The sequence below is a fragment of the Lingula anatina genome, chromosome 8 (genome assembly GCF_051362555.1).
Source record: "Lingula anatina isolate TDL-2025a chromosome 8, LinAna3.0, whole genome shotgun sequence".
NCBI classification, from domain to species: domain Eukaryota; kingdom Metazoa; phylum Brachiopoda; class Lingulata; order Lingulida; family Lingulidae; genus Lingula; species Lingula anatina.
The window spans coordinates 13,397,331-13,418,377 of NC_141774.1; the positions used below are offsets into that span (position 1 = coordinate 13,397,331).

The 21,047-nt window shown below is 37.6% G+C and overlaps 1 protein-coding gene across 1 annotated transcript; it reads left to right on the top strand.

Annotated features, from left to right (window-relative positions):
• The first annotated feature begins 5,955 nt into the window (after window positions 1-5,955).
• On the top strand, window positions 5,956-20,408 carry LOC147760394 (uncharacterized). The gene is made up of 8 exons (XM_086994286.1): window positions 5,956-6,298; window positions 13,919-14,069; window positions 14,503-14,658; window positions 15,033-15,080; window positions 15,456-15,581; window positions 15,868-15,921; window positions 18,131-18,226; window positions 19,730-20,408. Coding segments are annotated over exons 1-8 (687 nt in total). The 5' UTR covers window positions 5,956-6,244; the 3' UTR covers window positions 19,732-20,408.
• Window positions 20,409-21,047: the final 639 nt, after the last annotated feature.

A 21,047-nucleotide genomic window follows, 5' to 3' on the forward strand; every position in this document is an offset into this window, starting at 1 on the left:
ATATTACTAGGCCAGTAGCCAGCTATCTCAATTAAATGGGATTTTTTTTATTTTTGAAAATTTGGAATTCTGTCCTAAAGTTTATCAATGCTGATTGTTAATTCAGGTCCATTTTGTTGTATGAAGTTCATATTTCCGAAGGTAACCCCATACTGCATGTGGAGCTTACGGGAAGCGCTTGTGAAGAAATTCTGTGTATATTGAGTGGTTGAGAAGCTGTTTATATTATATAGATATACACGCGCATTGGTGACATTAAACACATTTTGCACACAACTGAAAAGAAAATAACATCAAAGGGGATAATAGATTTCCTGTTTACAAGCATTTTAACAATTTATGGAGAAGATTTTCGTATAAACGGAAAAGACACGCAGATCCGTGCGGAATCTCTCTCTCTCTCTCTTTCTCTCTCTCTCTCTGCAATGTTTTCGCTTTCCGTAGATCTTATCTTGGACCTAAATAGGTCCAAGATCTTATCAATTGTCTCTGCTTTTTGTTTCTAAAAATAAGTGAATAAGATTTAAAAAAAAAAAAAACAAATTCAATATAATGAATGAATAGAAAACGTATACACAGGTAAATAAAAATAAATAAAGATATTAAATAAATAAATAAATAAATAAATAAATAAATAAATAAATAAATAACACAAACACAAAGACAAACACACTAACTAGATCATCAGCAGGGCTCCTGTCAGTATATCTCAGAGGCAATTAGGGGTCTTCTACACAATTACACTGGGGGCGGATGTCATGCAAAGATGGTGCACACGTGGATTGTCAGACAAGCAAGCACGGCACTCAGATACAGATAGATAGATAGATAACAGAAACTTTTATTCTCATAACCATTACATCATGTGTAGAGAAATGCTACAAAATAATAATTATAATAATAATAATAAAGTAATTAAAGGTTCAGATGCTGGTCGAAGAGTCTATTCTTACTAATATTGCATTTATAAATTTTCCTAGATTTAAGAGCGGAATTTTATTTTTCAGATGTGAACAGTTGTTTATATTGAGTAACATCCGGGTCCCGGTAAAAATGTCTTTCTAGAAATTTGTATCAGTGATTCTTCATAATATTGTCTGTGCAGTTAAATGAATAATGAAACTCATCTCCATAACTGTTGAAAAGTTTCATTAGCTATGCGTCTAAAATGACCCATAAAGTTTCCCAGGGGGGGGGGGGGGAGGGGGGGGCGAAGAAGTCTGACTGTCAGCAGACAAAATATTGGGTGGTAAATGCCAGTTAATTTTTCAATAGCTGTTGACAAATGAAACTCTACTGGCCATCTTCCAAACTATTTTCGTTACAAAAATGACGACATCTGTGTTTTCTGGGTGTAAACACGCACGACAGTCAGAAAAGGGCACTTCACAATAAAGATAAGTCTTTTGTTCTCGAAATTGGCCGTGACATACGTCAGAAACCAAGCTCGTGTAGATTACATGTTTTCTGCTGCCGCATGGTGTATCAGGAGCAAAATTAATCCTCTTCAAGGCGGATAACAGCAATTACATTCGCCGTGTTTGTCGCTGGTATGAGGAATCTTATTAGCAATGGATTATTTGTAGGTCGTCTTGTCAAGGAATAGTTTATTTCTTGGAATGAGCTTTTCATTATAGGAATATTTTCTTTCTTCTTTGTCACAGATGTTTATGTTTTACTTGCAGTGTAAAAAGCCAACGTAGCATCGAGCTTGAAGATAAAGATAAAAAAAAAATTAACCTAGCTTGGGCAAAATCTGAATTACCCCAAGATATAACCAAATTTTCTAAGGTCAGTACCACATTGGCTATTTTGCTTCCAGTAAACAAAACGAAATAAAAAAATCAATGTCACTCGGTTGACTTCAAATAAACTGGTTGTGTTTTTTTTTCTATGTGTGTTTGGTGAGATTTAGATTATGTAACATGCACATCTTCGGGCAAATAATCATTTTCAGGTTTCTTCTTTGTGTAATGTTTTCCACACTCTGTTCTTATGACGGCGTAAAACTGTAAAGAGTAAAAAAGCTGTTAATACGCTAAGTCCCTAAAAGAAAACAGATCCTTCTTTCGCTGGATTGTTTAATACAATTCCAATGTTTTAATTGTAAATCACGTTTGTTGTATCTCCAAAAACACCGCACGTTACTTTAATAAAGCCATCAAAACCCAGGGGAGGGAAAACAACACTATGGTGGAAGCCGGTTTGGGGATTTTAGATCACGATATCGCGTTTCCAGTGGTACTTGAGTACTTTGTTGTTTCGTTCTTCAGGGTTTTCTTCTCGGAAACAACCCCTTGGAAACCAAAGTGGAAGACGATCGTGTTTCCAGAAACAGGCGACACGCAACCAAGATCCTTAAAAGCATTGTTAGAATAGCAAATACATTTTGTATACCTATGGTAAAAAAAGAAACCAACTTTAAATCACGCCGTGTCAATCAAAAACGCGTTTTTTTCTAAATTATACTCGTTCTTCGACTCATTGACTGTCTATGTCGTCGCCGCAAAACGCCCAAAACACAAATAACTCATATCCATATGTTTGAATATATCACAGAAATGGTATAATGTTTGAAAGCGACCTGTTCGTCGAAAGGGGAGCAGGTGGCTGATCGTGGCTTTTGGATTGGAAATTATGCCTAGATAGTAAAACACACTTCTGAATAATGTAATCCTAAAATTACAGAACACTTTAAGTACTAAAACATACTTCTGAATGATGTAATCCTAAAATAACAGAGCATTTAAAGAATTGTTGTTGAAATATCGATGTTGAAAGTGCGACATTTTTTTCATTAGAAGGCAAGGTATGTATATTTCACACGTACTTGTAAGTATTTTAGGCAGCAGTCAGAATAGGGCACTAACTAGGCCAAGGGTCAAATATGGCCGACCCACTTGAATACTTTCCCACGGGATATCTATCCAGTATCTATTAGCGGATAAGACGGCAAGCTTTGTAGTGGGTCACCATATTTGACCCTCGGATAAGTTAGTCCCCTATTCTAAATGGGGCCATAGTGTCATACTTCACTTTGTTTACCTTCATCATCTTCCTCTATGCGTATTTATTTTCTTTTAAGCGTATATCGTGTTGTTCTGGACATGGCACCATTAAACATATCGTATTACTTTATAGAAAGAATATCACACATTTTCCTGGAAACGTCAACAAATTTATCTTCATTACCACCGTATACCATACACAAACCGTTCACAGATTATTTTCCTAAAATCCGCGTTAAATACCGGTTAATACCAGTTATGTTGTCTCCAGCGTTTGAGCCAGTTTCGTATATATACAGACTTGACATTTAATATGGTCGGGTTTACAGTGTGTAAAATGAGCTATGCAGTGCTTTACAAATTTATCAATCTGTGGCAGAATGGCGCGAAAAAGACAGGCACTGCCAGACAGATAATTGCGCCAAACGAAACGGTCCGCACAGTTTTATAAAGTAATGCCCAGACTGATTTACTTACACAGAGGCCACACCCAATGTATCGAAATCTTACCACAAGGGTACAGGACCCACTGTCTTTCGGGATATGCTGTTGCAACTAAACAAAATCCACTCAGTCCGTTCAGAATGAGGGGTAAATTGCCACCAAAACGCATTTTTCAAGGCCCTTAGCGAACACCAAACTGGATTGAGCAGGTTAGAATACCAGATAACCTCCGAGGAACTCACTGTAAACAGCAAAACATCGTCGTGTGTTTCTCTAATGAAATGGAGACCTTGTCTGTATCTGGGTTGAACATTGAAATCTCGTGGCTTTCTTTATTGAGGTCAGATTTCACCTGTACCACTCAACAGTCAAAACAGAGTTTACAAACATCCAGAAGAGGCCAACGACGAAGCGTGTGCCGCGTCTAAAGTGACTAAGGTCATTAACAGCGTCAGTATTTGGAGTGGATACCACATTGGTGCCAAAACACCAATGGAAGTCATCGACGAAAACCTGAACCAGATCAAATAAAGAAATAATATAAATAATCTGGGAACCACTTGGCTATCAATTGATAGGGGGCAACTTAGGAACAATTTTAGGTTGCACGATGAAATTACAGAGCACTTTTAATAGCAGATTACTTAAAGAACCAAGAGAATGAGCAGCTACCTTGGTCATCAAAACCGCCATATTTGAACCACATAGACAATATGTGGGTAGGCCATTACTCGCCGAATCGATGGCCTACATGTCCTACAGCAAAACTGGACCAAATTGGACAGATTTTGAACGATGCCTGGAATGTTATTCCAGATTGAACTTTAAAAACCTATCACAAGGAATCCCTTGTCACTTGAGAGCGCTGGTAGCAGCCAGAAGAGGTCAGGCATAACAGCAACCGTTACTGTGACTAGACACTGACATGAGGGTCCTTTGTGGAGCGTGTAACTCTTTTACAGACAATAATTTGGAAAATATGGAGGTCCAAAACATCTCTTTTAATGGTTGTCGTATGACATAGAATAGACAATGTGTTTTTGTTTGCTTCTCTGGCGAATTCCATTAATGTGACACAGTGACATCAAAGAGATAATTTAAAGTTATTAAAACACGATTTCAATCCTTATTTTCATTTATCAGTCAGCAAAATAGGAAAAAACTGATGAAAAATGATTTGGAAAAAATATTCCATATTAAATGTCAAGTCTGCATGCATATATATATATATATATATATATATATATATATATATATATATATATATATATATATATATATATATATATTTTTTTTTTTTTTTTACCGCTTTTGAAACTTAATTTCAAGCAATACAATGATGGCAAAGATTACAAAAGCAAAAATACAATCTCTCACGAGAAGAATGTACTTCATGTTCTGATCTTTCATCAAACGAGAATGAAATTAATCTCATCGGATTTCAGAAACTGCATGACTAATCGCTTGCAATGATAATGTGAGGTCAGATTTTTTGATGTTTATTTCACCCTCAGGCTTTGAAGTCGAATTGCAACGGAATTAATATTATAGTTATAATACAAACACAACACAAGTACCACAGAAGAAGGGTACATTGACACTGCATTAGAGGCGGCGCTCTTGGAGTCCTGTAAATGGCTCGTTTGCGTAATGGTAATCGAACTTGGGTAAAATTGAATCATTACCGAAACACATTCCATACAGTATGTTCTGCGATATTACTTAATGGCCGCATTCATAACCTGTTTATCAGCAGACATATAGGTGCGGATCAAATATGGCTAACCCACGTGAAAGCTTACCGCGTTATTCCCGCGGGGAATCTATTCAGTGTCTGTTAGGGGATTATGCTAGGTTAGTCTGCGGATCAGCTTCTTCTGGACCCCCCCCCCCCCCCCCCCCCCCCCATGAAACATCATGATGGCGCCCTCCACTTCCCTTGGACTAATTGATTCTATAAAAGTGGGTCAGTTTTGAAATAACTATACTTTAACTTCGTCCCAAAAAAATATGAATAGGCTTTGTTGTTGTGCACTGCTTTGTCTTGTAAGTCAAAACCCTCAGCAAACGTGTCTAATGGGGTAGACAAGTTCTTGAGAACACTTTCACTGATCAAGCAACGATGCTGAGCAGATCGTTATTTATTCTCTTTCTCTGCGGAAAATAAGTCGATATATAATATAACGTCAAGTTGCGATAAAGTAGTAGGCCTAAGTATTGACTTTTAATTAGGTGATATATTTGCCATACATTATTGTCAGAGCACTATAATGCTGGGGTTGACAAGGAAAGACAAACACGTCTTTCTCTTTGCCCCCCCCCCCCTCTCTCTCTCTTTCTCTCTCTCTCTCTCTCTCTCTCGATATATGCGTTGTTCGTACATTTGGCTTTAGTGCGTGTGTCTTTTTCGTCATCTCGTAAACAATGTCTGAAAACTAACAAGCGCGCTTTTCACAGTATTAACGCCACGACGTCTGTGATTGGCTGAATCCAATTGCAAGCATTGACAAATGTGAGAGAAACGCGTATAACATCTACGCCAGCGACAGCCGTTATTCACCGCCGTTCAACCAACGCCTTCACAGTACACAGGGACTGCTCGACAACGACATCGCCAAACGGAGAAGAATAGTTTTTGACAGGTGGCGGAAACAAGCCAAGAAGAAACAAAAGAAGGTCGATTTGTTTTCTAAACTGACTGAAGCCAGAATTCCTAGTGACGCGTACCTGGCTATATTTTTACTCAGTATAATACCACATTGAATTAGAGGGTTTCTAGAGGTTTTTCAAGGATGTCTGACAGCAAAACACCAGAATCACCAACAAAGGAACAAGTGGACAACAAGGTACGTGGGCCTTTGAACTATCTGAATGATTTTATAGATATCTTCTATTTCATCTTTTTGTTCTGAAAAAGTATTGTTTCGATTCCTTAAATCAAAAAGGGAATTGATTTTGAATCATTTGATATAAACTGTTTTCGTCAGTATGATTTTTTTTGGCTTTACCTGTCCATTTCTGATTGTGAGACTGATATGCAAGCGTGAACTAATTAGTTAATGTGGTGTTTGTTTGTTTAATAGAAGGTGACATGCAAGTATAAAATGCCACTCGAATCATGTGCATTATTAGCATTATTAATTTCAGATATTCTAGTCGTTTCGGCAGTAATATTTGGAAAAGATTTTCAAAATACGCCCTTTATGAAGTATGTAGTGTTGCAAATTTCTTACATTGAAAAACATATGATTATTTAGCAGTCTGTACATCATCTTGCCTAAACAATTGCTCTTCCAATTTATCAATTCAAGGGATAACAACTCCTAGTTTTGAAAAACAAAAACGGATATTCCTGGGGTAAACGACGACTTTTACCATATTTACCATTTGGTTAATGAATCCGTTCCTTCATTCAAAATAAGCCCATTTTTTATCCTAAAAAGTTTGTTTTTTGTAATGATCTTTTAGAGATGATTACAGAGGTATACCTATCTATGAAGGTCCACGTGGTCTGATGGCAAGCACAGGTTCCAAAATAATGGCGATAACCGTTTTTTAGGTGTACAATAGAATTTATTTTATTTCCGTAAGTTGTTTTTAATCCATTTTGTATGAAATATGAATCTCATACCCACAGTAGTTATCCCTTCAAGGCAGATCGGGGTGTTTTCGTAATTAACCTTTTCACAATTTACTCCTCCGTTTTGTAAATATCTACAATATGCGCCATTATCTGTTTAATATTGGTGACAAACACGCAGTGCTAATTGTCTCAGTGCAAGAACTGCCATGTCACCAACAATCCCGGTATATGCATACGCTCTCTCGAGAGAGCATCAAGGAAGCGACATCCATTCTACTGCCGACAGGAAAAGACACCGTCATGTTTTTCTTTATTGAAGACGTATTTTATGTTAACGCACAATTGACCAAGTAGAAACGCAAGTAGTTAGCTACGCTCCTTGCTATAATTTCCGGATGACAGTCTTTCCCGCTGTATCCATTGTGTATAATGACAAGATGTTTTTTTCCCTACTTAATCCGGTGTCGGTCTCGCAAATTGAATAGGCTATATTATATTATATCACTGATCCAACAAGTGTGCGAGACACGAGTATGATAAGGTTAATTTATACTAGATTTATATAATTCATGGTTATGGAGAATGTTGCCCTTTACTTTTGAGGCATATGGCTGGAACCAGAACACACAGAGATAAATACATATAAACTGTGAAATAACAGTTACTGGCAGAAAATATTTCTGGAAATTAAGAAGGAAAGATGCCACATGATGAATGTAACAAAGCAGATTTGCGTAAAGGCCTTTAAACATTTGCCTTCGTGCAATGTTTAAATCGTAACAGTTTCAAAAGAGATTTAATTTTTATTAATGAGGCCAGATGCGATCGAGACGCTGTGGCGAAATATCGAAAAACACAAAAAAGCTCAGTTTCTTTAAGAACCATTTTTACGGCTTCCAATCATGATCGAGATTGTGGTTTCGACTGAAGTGCCGTTCGGAATCTATTATTATAGTGCTGTCGGGTTAAAACAATTAGCAATGAACATGCTACAGTATTCAGCGAGCAAGCATCAGAGAAAACCCGGCAAATTGAGAGTTCGTTTTAAGGCCCCATTCCCATAGACACCGGCGGTCTACGTGGATCTACGTCGGATCCACCCAGCTTTGCGGGGGTTCTTGCTGACTGCAATCAGCTTCACTGAATGACACTCCTCCTCATTAGCGGGCGTTAAGTACACTATAGAATACAGAAAAACTGGTAATAAAAGGAGGGGTGTCATCCAGCGTAGCTGATTGCACTCAGCGAGAGTCCCTTCAGAGATGGTAGATCCACGTAGGCCGATGGTGTCTATTGGAATGGGATCTAAGACTTTGGCAGGAAATCACTGCTGCCTAATCACATTGGCAAATTTACTGCCAAACGAAACATTTATTTCACTATAATCTGAGACTAATAGCTGTCAAGCTCTAGTATTAAATATTAAGTATAATTTGAATAAGGTAAAGGGTTTATCGACAACGTGATTGGAACAGGTTTGTTAAACCTGGCAGTAAATATGATTTAGTATATTTATATAAATAATTTTCATACGTAAGCTTTCACGATAATTTAAACAATCCGCAGTTCTCAATTAGTCTAGTGGTCCGTAATTTACTCATTTCTTGGCTTTCTTCCGTCTTTTTTCTCTCTTTTCTTTATATAACTTTGTTTGTATTCATCTCTTGACGTTTATTTCCCTCTTTTCGTTAGTTTTTAAAACTAGACGATCTCAAATCTACTGCAGACTACATGTAACACAAAATCAGGTAGATAAGAAAAAAGCGTTCAGTTACAATATACTGTACATGTATGATATGTAAATAGTGAGACTCTACTTAGTCAGTTAGTTAGTAAGTTAGTTAGTTAGTAAGTTAGTTAGTAAGTAAGTAAGTTAGTTAGTTAGTTTATTGCCTAGTATTGTCTGGGCAAAGCGATACAATGTTAAGGATTATAAATAGGATTTGACCGACTGCGTACATTAAATATAAATAAGTTGTTTAAAAGGTTATCTTAAAGGTCTGCATTGAAAGTTGTGAAACAAACTCGTTACCTTGAAATGGTCCACACATAAACCAATCCTACTTGGAGGCCTACGTAGAATTATTGACCACAAATACTCCATAAATGTTTAATTGCGTCTTGGATGCCTTTCTAAGAGGGCAAAATGCAATATTTATTTATTTTTTTACTTCGCGCAAAAAAACTTAATACTTAAAGACGCCTTCAATGCCAGCCCTTTTCAAGCATTTGCATTCATCGGCGGACCCGAATAGATTTAATTAGCGAAATAAAGCCATGTCATAAACGTAAGTCTTCTGTAGAGAAAAAATACATAAACGTCCTGGAAATATAATATTTAGACAGAAAGAGCTCAAAAACAGGTTGAGAGATAATTCGTTTTGCAGTCGATTTGAGTATATCCAGGAAATCATTTTTGCTATATAACGATCGGAAAACCTTTGTGATCGTCGCACAACATTTGTGACTAAACCAACAGCAAAGTGTGTGCGCGTGTGTTTGTGTGTGTGTGGGGGGGGGGGGACTGGAATTGGAAAGAAACAAACGCCCTTCGATAAATAAATAAATAAATGAAAACATCTTTAATCAAAAACTGATCCTGATTCTATAAACATGTATATGTTTCGCGGTATAGACAGGACTTTATTCCTGTACAAGAACTCTCCTCCTGTGACATTTTGGCTGAAGGTCAACTGATAGTAAACATGCTGTATACTCACCTCCTCTGGCTTTGACATTTACAAAGTGTATACCCATACTTACTTTACACATACTAATTACTGTATACACACATACCAATATACACATTGACTGATTTGCGAAATGAGATTTAAGAATTTAAGACTAAGTATTTCGCTCATGGCATAGCAATTTTTGTCAGCTTTCAAATTGCTTTTTCGTGTTAGAAGTAAAAGCAATACCTTATTCAGTGTTATCTATCGCAATTCTCTGAAAAGAACGATTCAATTTTTTTAATTAAATCAAATGTAGTAAATTTAAATATGATTATTTCATTATGCACACATTAAGAATAATAACCATATCAAATACATTGTGTATGAGAGTGCGGGGTGAAAGCTTACCTTTTTAACCTCTGAAAGTTGTTTTTTTCTGTGAAAATATAAAAAATAGATGCTGTGTATATATGTCCTTGTAACAGTGATATTTCCCGCTATGACAGGAACGGTAGTCCGCTAGGAACCGTAGTCCGTTCTCCATTACTATGCACAGGTGACCTTCGTCCCATATACCAACCGCAATACTCCGACTAACCCTAACTGTACTTACTAATCATGTGGGAGTTCGGACGTCCATTACTAGGATTACCATTCCTGTCTCACCGGTTGACAGCTAGCAACCTTCATCTCCATCTGATGATTAGTATACTATAATACTGATTATAACAGGAGTCAATGACAAACTGATTCACTGGGGTGGATTGAAGCCGTATTCTGGGTCTTCCGGAAGTTTGTCAGATTTTCAAATTTACATGGTCGGGTATCCATTTTTTTCTGTCGGAGGACTGTCAAAAATGTAAGATGGATAAACAAAGATAATTTTTAAGATTGTCAGAAAATATATCTGGATCCGCCCCTGAATACATGTATCTTTTGAGTTCATACAATGGACATGGCATTTTTACATAATACAAATCAATTCGCCTCTATGGCTCTATTCCCATAGATTTTAGATCGATCTATCCCCGCGGGGAGTCTCACTAGATTACTTTCAGATAATCCGACTTAAATGTCCGTCCCGCCTACTACAAGCTGTAAGAGGGTAATTAACTTTCGTGTCCGCCCGGCTGACAGCTATTTAGCGTGAACCCCCAGGGAGTTAGGTCGATCTAAAGTAGGTCGATCTAATCTATGGAAATGGGGTGTAAGACTTAATACTTTACCCGTCAGAGCTATGATACCCAATATGCATAACTGTTAGCAAAATTAGAATTTTTAAACCTGTTCTCGAGTTTTAAAAAATTCAATTTCGGTCACTCCGGCTTTGTAGATGGACACACTCACACACACAGAAATAAAATAAGATAAATGATAAGAGCAAAAGCAAAAAAGAAAGAAATCAAATCCAAATAAATGAATAGAAATGAAAGATGGAGAGAGACTTTAATGCAGAAAGTAGCTTAGGTAATTTGTGATTTGAGCTCTTTGTTGTCAATCTGTGGCACGGAATGTCGTGTCGCATTTGTAAACAATTTTCTTTCTCACCATGGCTTCGTTGTTACTTCGTTTCTTCGCACTTGTCACGAAAATATCGACTTTCAACTGATTAGCTCGACAAGAAGCTTGGAGATTAGGGCCCCGATCATGGCAACACCGCCAGAATTATGAAAGCAGTTTTGTTTTACATTCGATGAACAGGCGCCTTTATGCCAGGCATGCAGGTCTTTCTTTATCCTTGGCATTTCAAAACCTGTGCGGCATTCTGCCTGAACACGAAAACATTTGCTTTCCTTTAACTTTGAGGTGGAAATTTATCAACTTCTCTTTTTGCTCTGTGATGTGTGTCGATCTGCTTGCGGCAACCCGCCAGCAACAAGATTATTTATTTATACTGCCCTTCTGTCTCTCTCTCTTTCTCTTTTTCTCTCTCACGCATAAGCGTGCGCGCGCGCACACACACACACACACACACACACACACACACACATTTATATATATATATATATATATATATAGAGAGAGAGAGAGAGAGAGAGAAAGAGTCTCTCTATTTATTTCTCTTATCTAGTTATTATGGTTTTGCGTTTTTGCAAACAAAGCTCATAAGAAAATCTTGTTCCATAATTACCAAAACATCTCTTGATATCTTGAAGAGTTCAAGACGAGCACGTCAGCAAGCTAATAACTGCTGATAATTGGTCTGCAACGGATAATCAGATTTCACTTCACGCGATGACACGTGCTCTCGAGCTAGCGGATTCTGCATGTTGCTAATAGGGGCACGCAAAAGGTTCATATACATTTGTCACTCGGACAGAGGGATATTTTAACGTAATACCCTTATAGAGATGGGGGATCGCTTGCTTTTGTCTAGTTCTCGTTTTCCTCGTCAGGCCCGTAGCCAGCAATTCTTTTCTGAAAAAGTGGACCTTTTATCATGAATCCTTCTTGTACGTAGATAAAATTTTACCCAGAGGGGACCTTTCCCCAACAAAAAAAGGGGGGGGGGGTCTTTCGACCCCCCCCCCCTCTGCTACGGGCCTGCTCGTTATATTGATTATCAAAGAAGGGTGAGGGTATGTCATTAGTTAAGGGGGCGGGGTGGGGCATGTAGGGGAGACCAGGGCTAGTTGGTCCAGTTAGACACTTTTGGCCTTGTAGAGCCAACTAGGAGTGGGTTAGAGTAACAAAACCGGTTTCAAACTAAGCCCCATGAACTAAGCTACGTATGCAACGTCATTATTTTTCAAATATAATGCCAGGTGTCTCACAATTTGACAAAAAACGCAGTTGACGTCAGGGGGGCCAACTTGCCCCATGGCGGGGCAAGTTGGCCCCAGGGTTGGGGCAAGTTGGTCCCCCTATACGAAAATGAAGTATATATCCCATGTAAACGCTTTGAAATACATTTTTATAAAATTTTAATTTATTTAATTGATTTTTGAGAGTCTTTGATGAATAAACAGTTCAATTAGGCAGATTTATTGAGGTTTCCGTACGTCACGTTGTTGGGGGGGGGGGGATGTGTTGCAAGAACCAAAATATCTATCAATAAAATGTGTTTTGTTTTAATTAAGAATAAATAAATAATGGTATAAAGAAGGTTTTTAATGAATGAAAACGAATAAAAAAATTTCTTTTTAAAAGACAGTATCAAATTCAGTTTTAAACCATTGAGTTTGTTTCAACAATGGGCTCTAGCTAGGGAGTGGTGGAAAATCCCCTTGGGGCCACATATAACACAATAAATACAAAGGGAATCCCCTTACAATGAATTAAGGCAAAATAAATGTTTTTTCTACGGAAAGTCCAGTGGATTTGCTTTTTAATACTTACAATCAACAGAATATTTCTAATATAAATTTTCAAAAAGACACCAGAGAGAAAATTAAAAAAAATCAATCAGACGGTAATAGACACCGGCAAGCTTTGTCAATTTCACCAACTTGTTTATTTCAAACAGCGTTGCGCGCAAAGGTTTGTGGGTAATATGAGGGTCCAACTTGCCCCGTGTCAAGGGGGCCAACTAGCCCCGGGTGCACATTATTTATTTTAAAGGATGATAGCCATTTATGGTGCTAGAAAGAGCAACGATGATACATCTCTGTGAAACTTGAAACAATGAGCTTCAGTTTGATGCCCTATACATATCTTAAATTCGATAAAAAGCCTATGAAAATAGATTTTTAAATCTCTTAAACAAAATTACTTTTAGGTGCAAAAATCGTTTATTTCGACTCACCGCTTAAGTAAAACTTTTTAACGTCCGACACTTCCTTAGCATTGTAGGCTACGGTCACTTTGCAAGAGTATGTGGCCAATTTTTTTACCTCGTAGTTACTTTTTCATAAATTGACGGGGGGCCAACTTACCCCGGGGTCCAACTAGCCCCGGTCTCCCCTACTTGCTGCAACCTTCCCTCAGCTGGATAAAAGCACCCCAACCGCCAATTCCCCAACTGCCACCTCCGTTGTCCAAAACTGAAGTTCCTGTTCTTAACTATACACATTTGTGTGAGTCCTTCATTCCGTTCCCTTGCGCTGGTTAATTTCTTCAACATAAAGCGTCACCTTCAAACGATCACGTACATACGGTTGGATCAGGTTGTAACGTGATCGCTATAATGTCAATTTTATTTAGCTCACGATGTGTCACTAAAACCGCTTACGCCTGAGCAGAGAACGTTAAATATCATTGTCTTCCAGGAGGCAGAAGACAAGAAAGACAAAATGGCGTACGAAAATGATTCTGAGAAGGGAGATAATGAACCTGAAAAGTGTGAAAAGAACGAAAATGAGGAGAATGAAAAAAACGCCAAGAATGGAAGTATCAAAAGCAAGAAAAAAATCAAGACTGGTGAGTTTTTTTTTCATTGAAAACCTGTTACCAAATAGATGCAAATCACATACACTTAAACAGATACTCCTGAATGGGAAAAAAACACTTAAAATGAGTAGACGTAATATTTATAAATATATTCATACATTAAGGGCATACGAGCCATACACTCCAGTATGATAGCGACTCTCACTGCCATCTTTCTTATTTTCTCTGTCTCTCTCTGGTAAATAACAAGATTTCACCGCAAACCAAGTTATTATTGTGTTTACTTTCTGTCAAAACCTACCTTATTTAATCTACTACTATTTTATTAGATTTTATTTCCGTATGTCAGGCTGTGGATATTACATTCAATCTGATGGTACTGCATTAACTACCGGAAAATAGTTGACGGTCTTTATTTGGTTTGTGTGTCCGCCAGATTTTTTAATCATTGATCTTCCTTTAGACGGAGACGCGGAAGGTGGGAACAATGGCGAGTATACGGAGGAGGAGCTGGCCGAATTGGAAGCCATCGAGAAGGAAAATAAGAATGATTGTTACTACGTGCTGTTGGCGATTATCTTGGGAATGGGGCTCTTTGGGGTGTTGGTTTATTTCTCCGGTGAGTGATATATATATATATATATATATATATATATATATATATATATATATAATCTGTAAATTCTAGCACATATTTACACAGAGATTTACAAAAGGAGAGGGAGTAATGGTTTAAGTTTAATATATACACATTTATACTGTTCAAATTACTTTCTTATCGAACTTTTTAAACTGTATACTGTATATACATTTGGTGCCCAAACGTGATTTATAGAACGATCTTACATGCACGTATTTCTTTTCGTATCATAGGTATTTTTTATCTTTTAGACTTCAACTTATTTGTGCAAACATACGAGTCCCGTTCATATACGTCCTGACAAATGCTGCTTATGAAACTGATTTCTTTCTGTTTTTTTCTTATTTTTTCAGTTCAAAGCTTTTTCCTGGAGCAGAAGATACCTGCAGCAGGTTACAACGGTGTGTCTTCCCCTTTCTCTCTTTGTCTCTCTTAGTGTCCCTCTCTCTATCTCTCGTTCTCTCTCTCTCTCTCTTTCTCTCACTCTCTCTCTCTCTCTCTCTCTCTCTCTCTCTCTCTGTCACACACACACACACACACACACACACGTTACTTCCAATTAAAATGACCAAATACAACTAAAATTGACGCCTGGCCAATAAAATTTTGTATCCGTCATCAGTCCCTGGACACTTTCTGCCTTAGTCCCGCTGGAGTTTGAACACTGGCGTATATACTACTGTTATTCCCTATCAACTCATCGTTGATAGGGAATAACAGTAGTATATACGCCAGTTATTCCCTATCAACTCATCGTTGCTTTATCCTTAATTAAGCCTCTCTGTCGCCGCCTAACACTACCATGATACCGAATACCACTATCACCGACGCCAAGACGACTACGACTTCTACTACTACTACTACTGCGCCGGTGCCTGCGTTGTTCAACTCGCGTTTTGGGGGTAAGTTGACAGACTCAAGCGCACAAAAGGATTGCATAAGCTGAGAAAAAACCATAGACCTTCAACACATATAAAGAAAGTTTTGGTCGCCTGTGGTACTTTAATTTACACGCTAACTAAAGGAAAACTAAGTAAGTCTGTTCATTGATTGCATTCAACGAGCATTCCCGTAGAGTTAGTGCGGACTAGCTAGTGCGATAGATTTATTGTGAACGCATCCCTCATTTTAAACTTTACTGATAGGGAAAGTCATACGGTGTCGTGTAAAACGTCTGCTTTATTTCAGGTGATCGCTCAGCACTTACGAGGCAAGCATCACCCATGCGACTTGCACCTCAAGGTTAGTCAGTTTTCATTTTTTGAAGGCCCTGCGTTTTTTGTTTTTATATTCTATATATCTATTTCGCGAGCCCTATTTATCTACAGACTTGACATTTAATATGGAATATTTTTTTCCAAATCATTTTTTATCAGTTTTTTCATATTTTGCTGACTGATAAATGAAAATAAGGGTTAAAATAGTGTTTTAATAACTTTTAATTATCTCTTTGATGCCATTGTGACATCAATACACTAATTGAATTCGCTAGAGAAGCAAACAAAAACACATTGCCTATTCTATGTCATACGACAACAATTAAAAGAGATATTTTGGATCTCCATATTTTCCAAATTATTTTCTGTAAAAGAGTTACACGCCTCACAAAGAACCCCCATGTCAGTGTCTAGTCACAGTAACGGTCGCTGTTACGCTTGACCTCTTCTGTTTGCTACCAGCGCTCTCAAGTGGCAAGGCCTTCTTTTGGTTACGTTTTTAGAGTTCAATCTGGAATAACATTCCAGGCATCGGTCAAAATCTGTTCAATTTGGTCCAGTTTTGTTGTAGGACTTGTAGGCCATTGATTCGGCGAATAATGGCCTACCCACATATTGTCTATGTGGTTCAAATATGGCGATTTTGATTACCAAGGTAGCTGTTCATTCCCTTGGTTCTGTACGTAATCTGCTATTAAAAGTGCTATGTGTGTACCGGGAATTTCACCGTGCAACCTAAAATTGTTCCTAAGGTGCCCCCTATCAAATGATAGTCAAGTGGTTCTCAGATTATTCCTTTATTTGAGATGGTTCAGGTTTTCGTGGATGACCATCATTGGTGTTTTGGCACCAATGTGGTATCCGCTCCAATTACTGACGCTGTTAATGACCTTTGTCACTTTAGACGCGGCAAACGCTTAGTCGTTGATCTCTTCTGAGTGTCTGTAAACTCTGTTTTGACTGGTTGAGCGGTACAGGTGGAAGCTGACCTCAATAAAGAAAGTCACGAGGTTTCAGTGTTCAACTGAAAAACGATTAGGGTTCCCAATTCATTAGAGAAACATACAACGATGTTTTGCTGTTTACAGAGGGTTCCTCTGAGGTCGTCTGGTATTCTACCCAGCTAAAACCAGTTTGGTGTTCGCTAACGGCCTTGAAAAATGCGTTTTGGTGGCAATTTACCCCTCATTCTGAACGGACTGGGTGGTTTTTGTTTAGTTGCAATAGCATATCCCGACCGACAATGGGTCCTGTACCCTGGTGGTAAAATTTCAATACATTGGTTGTGACCTCTGTGTAGGTACATCAGTCTGGGCATTACTCTATAAAACTGTGCGGACCGTTTCGTTTGGCGCAATTATCTGTCTGGCAATGTCTGTCTTCTTCGCGCCATTCTGCCACAGATTAACAAATATGCAGAGCACTGCATAGCTCATTTTACACCTTGCAAAACCGACCACTTGCATGCAAAATTTGAAATTCTTCTATGCAGTAGTTGCCAGCATATGGATACTTTTTTGACAGAACCATGCTTTGCCAAAGCCAAGCTTTGACCTGCCCAAAAGAGCACTACCCAATTAAATCACTGCATATTACGTAATGCAGCAGCGCAACAAACCTGGTATTCAGTTAATTGGAAGCGACACACCTGACTACACACTTCTCCATTCACATATCTTATATGAGATCGGAGTTTTTTGAAAAAAGAATGCATCTTTAGCTAGGCATACCTTCGAAACTGAAATATTCCATATTAAATGTCAAGTCTGTATTTCGCGGAAATCGATTGCTTCGATTACGGTACTAGTGCAATGTGAGCATTGTGTAATTGACTTATTACACTGGAAACAGTTCGGTTTTTTCTATTTGCGCGACGGTTCCTTGTGGCGTCTCTTGTTTCATCGAGGCATACAGTTATGATATACTTACCGTCACCACGGAAGGTTATGGACAGAAAATTATACCGTCAAAGAAAATGTCCGATATTGTGTGTTTATTTGCTAATTTTTATTTCAGAATGAATCGCACTAGCTTGTTTTGTTAGCAAGCAGTCAGACGAAGGCTCAACCTCAAATTTGTGTAGTTTGAAAATTGTTTTTTACCTGTAATACAAACAGGATGGAGTCTGGGCAGTAGATTCAGTAGATTCAGCTGTCCAACAGTTTGCAGTCAGAGGTCAATTCTTTTGCAGGTCTTCAGTAGAATCGGACCTTGATCTCTTTCTGATTTTGCAGATGACGTTGCCAGTGCATCTACAACTACCACCGCCGCCCCAACTACTGCCAGAGCACGTCAACCGGAAACGAGGATGCTGAGGAGATTGACACCATGTGAGTAGAATCTCTCTCTCTCTCTCTCTCTCTCTCTCTCTCGATATGCTTGGGACATTCATTTTTGATGCCCATGTATATTCTCTACCCTCTACCAGGGCCACAGATTGATTTTTTTCACTAGATATTAACAGATATGTCTCTGGTTAAATAGATGGCTTATCTCTGTACTGTGACCCTGTGCTGAAATCTCAAGGATGATTACATGGCTGGTTAATGTTTGCATAACTACTCAGGCACTGTCATTTAGCAAGTCCCTGCCAAGTCCCCTTGACAGTAATCAAGACAGTTAATTGCTCATTTGTGACAATAAAAACAGCCCTTTAGCAGACAGACAAGACAAGGCAGGTTGCGTAACAAGCGTTAATTACATTGGCGCGAAGCCCAGCTCTCATTGAGTTCCTGCAGAGCGGGTACAATGGCATCTGCGCGCGTGCAGATTTAATTGCTCCCATCTGACCAAACGTTACAGGGTCGCCTCAGCACAAATGTCCACAACAATAACTGCAGCCCTGCGGCCTAAATATTTTCCATCAGCAGCAGTACACGAACGTTTACTGTGTAAAGCGAATTATCCACCCACTTACGAACACATGCACATGACATTATGGCGACATGCTTTGCTTTATTCACTGCGCCTTATGCATCTACATGGGCGGAGGAAATTGTAGAATAGAAGTGTAACTATAGTTACTTATGCTATTAAGCAATGATACAATCTGATTAATCATAAAATAATGGAGATATTTGTCTGAGCCCAAGTCATAGTTACTTGTGAACTCCCTGTAGATACAGCACTGTTGTCTAGATATCTCTTTGTAAGGGCAATGTGCTAATGCAATCGGGGTTTCGTTCTTTTGGCATTTCGTAATAATGACAAACTTTTATCTATTGTCCCTTGGCCAAAGTTTGTATGGTGTTTTGAAAATATCTAGTATAATGTAGTTCGCAGGTCGTTGTAAGGGGGGCACTTTGTAAGAAAGTGATTTTCATCTTTAGTTTTGTCTTTGGGGCAAACCGAGGTAGGTTTTTTATCTTCCTGTTTCAATGTGGAGGTTATGCCCACCATTCGAAACAACTTACTGTGTTTCTTTTTGCAGCATTCTTTAAAACCTCTAGATATTCTTTTTTTGCGTGCATGTTTGAATTGATGGTTCTAAGTGAAGATTTTCCCGCAAATTCACTGTGCCAGTTTTGTATGATAATCTGTCCTCTGAAGATACTGAGGAATTTTACATGTGTTGTCTGGTTTGGACATACAATTCCAAATCCATTTCAAATGCGAGTTTCATGATACCTTCACTGCATGAAAGGTTATTTCCTTTCATGTTTGATAACATTTGTGTTAAGAGCAATTTGAAATAATCGATTTCATCTAGAAATGCTTAAGTAAATTACTATCATCCAAGTGTAATATTTTAAGTACATGCATATGTGCACTCTGAACGGTAACTCTGTCACTCTGGAAGGCATTGATTGTTCTGTGTTGTTCTTTGTTTTCAGAATTTAGCGAAGTGTGACGTCGCAGTTCCAACACAAGATTTCACTGGAAAACTATGGCGACGAAATTGCGATCTAATACACTAGAGTTGTGTGATTCTTTATGTTATAGATGAAAAAAGAATAGACAAATTAAATATTTTGCTCAATAGGAGGTATCTTGTGAAAAAAAATAGAATGTTGATTTATAATTTTGGAGATAAACGTGTTTTTTTTTAATCCAAAGAGAGAAAGGTTAATTTTTTATCAGCATACTTTTTTCCGTTTTTTGCAAATTTTTCCTTTACATTAGGTATTATTAATACAAAATATTATTACAATATTAAAATATTAATACAAAATACTTCAGTATGGAAAGGGAGATTAACCACATTATACAGTACAACATGTACGACATTTCCTGAATGATCTGGAGATTTGAAGTCAGGAACACTTTATCCTTAATACAAAATTCAAAAACTGAAAAGGAACCAACATAGACAACAAACCAGAAAGCAATTTAATTTTACTTCTCTACTTTTGATTTTAAGTGAAATTTAAGGTTTTGTCTTGTTTTAAACTTATGCGATTTGATAGCTATTCGCACATATATATGCATATATATTTATTTATGTATACGGATTTCAGAGAAACAGTCATATAAGATTCTTTAAGAGATATCATGCACGTTAAACCTTTATGTATTAAAAACAATCTTAACACCTTTCTGTAAATCACCAAGTAAATCATCATATATATATATATGATAAGTCTTTGTCCAATTTTTACTTTTTCATTTTTAGCTTTCAAGTAAAATTTATCAGGCTTCGTCTCAAAAAGATAGTGACCCAAAGGTTAGACAAACGGGTTTATAGGTAGTTATTTTGTCAACTGTACTGTATATGATATATCTTGGTGATTAACAGAAACGTGTTTGAATGACAGGGGAACTTTTAAAGAAAATGCAAAATTAATATTCAATCGGCATCTTGTGTCTTACATATTTTATAATTTTTGCGTTAAGATTGTTGAGGGGAGGGATTTAGAAGTACTCATTTCCTTTAAAATATTTTTACTCGGTTCGTTTTTAGCGCACTGCAGTAGTAAAGATGCTTTGTAGATTAGATATTGTCTTCAGTTGTACTGATAGGAAAGCAACCGGTTCTTAGTAACGTATAAACTCGCTTATTCTAGTGTGATACTTATTTCGAATGAGACTTGATAAATCCAGATCCTCTCTAAATCAATGGCACTAAAACCTTCATATAAAGCCGGTTGTTTGGACAAGAATATAAAAAAAATGACTTAGGATTTAAAATTCTGAATGAGTGGGTTCTTGGTT

Bases quoted from the DNA above. Each gene is read 5' to 3' on its own strand.
- LOC147760394 (XM_086994286.1), top strand. From the start codon at position 6,245: ATGTCTGACAGCAAAACACCAGAATCACCAACAAAGGAACAAGTGGAC. The intron at 14,659-15,032 runs GTGAGTGATATA...TTATTTTTTCAG, and splicing joins GGTGTTGGTTTATTTCTCCG to TTCAAAGCTTTTTCCTGGAG. The intron at 15,582-15,867 runs GTAAGTTGACAG...GCTTTATTTCAG, and splicing joins GTTCAACTCGCGTTTTGGGG to GTGATCGCTCAGCACTTACG.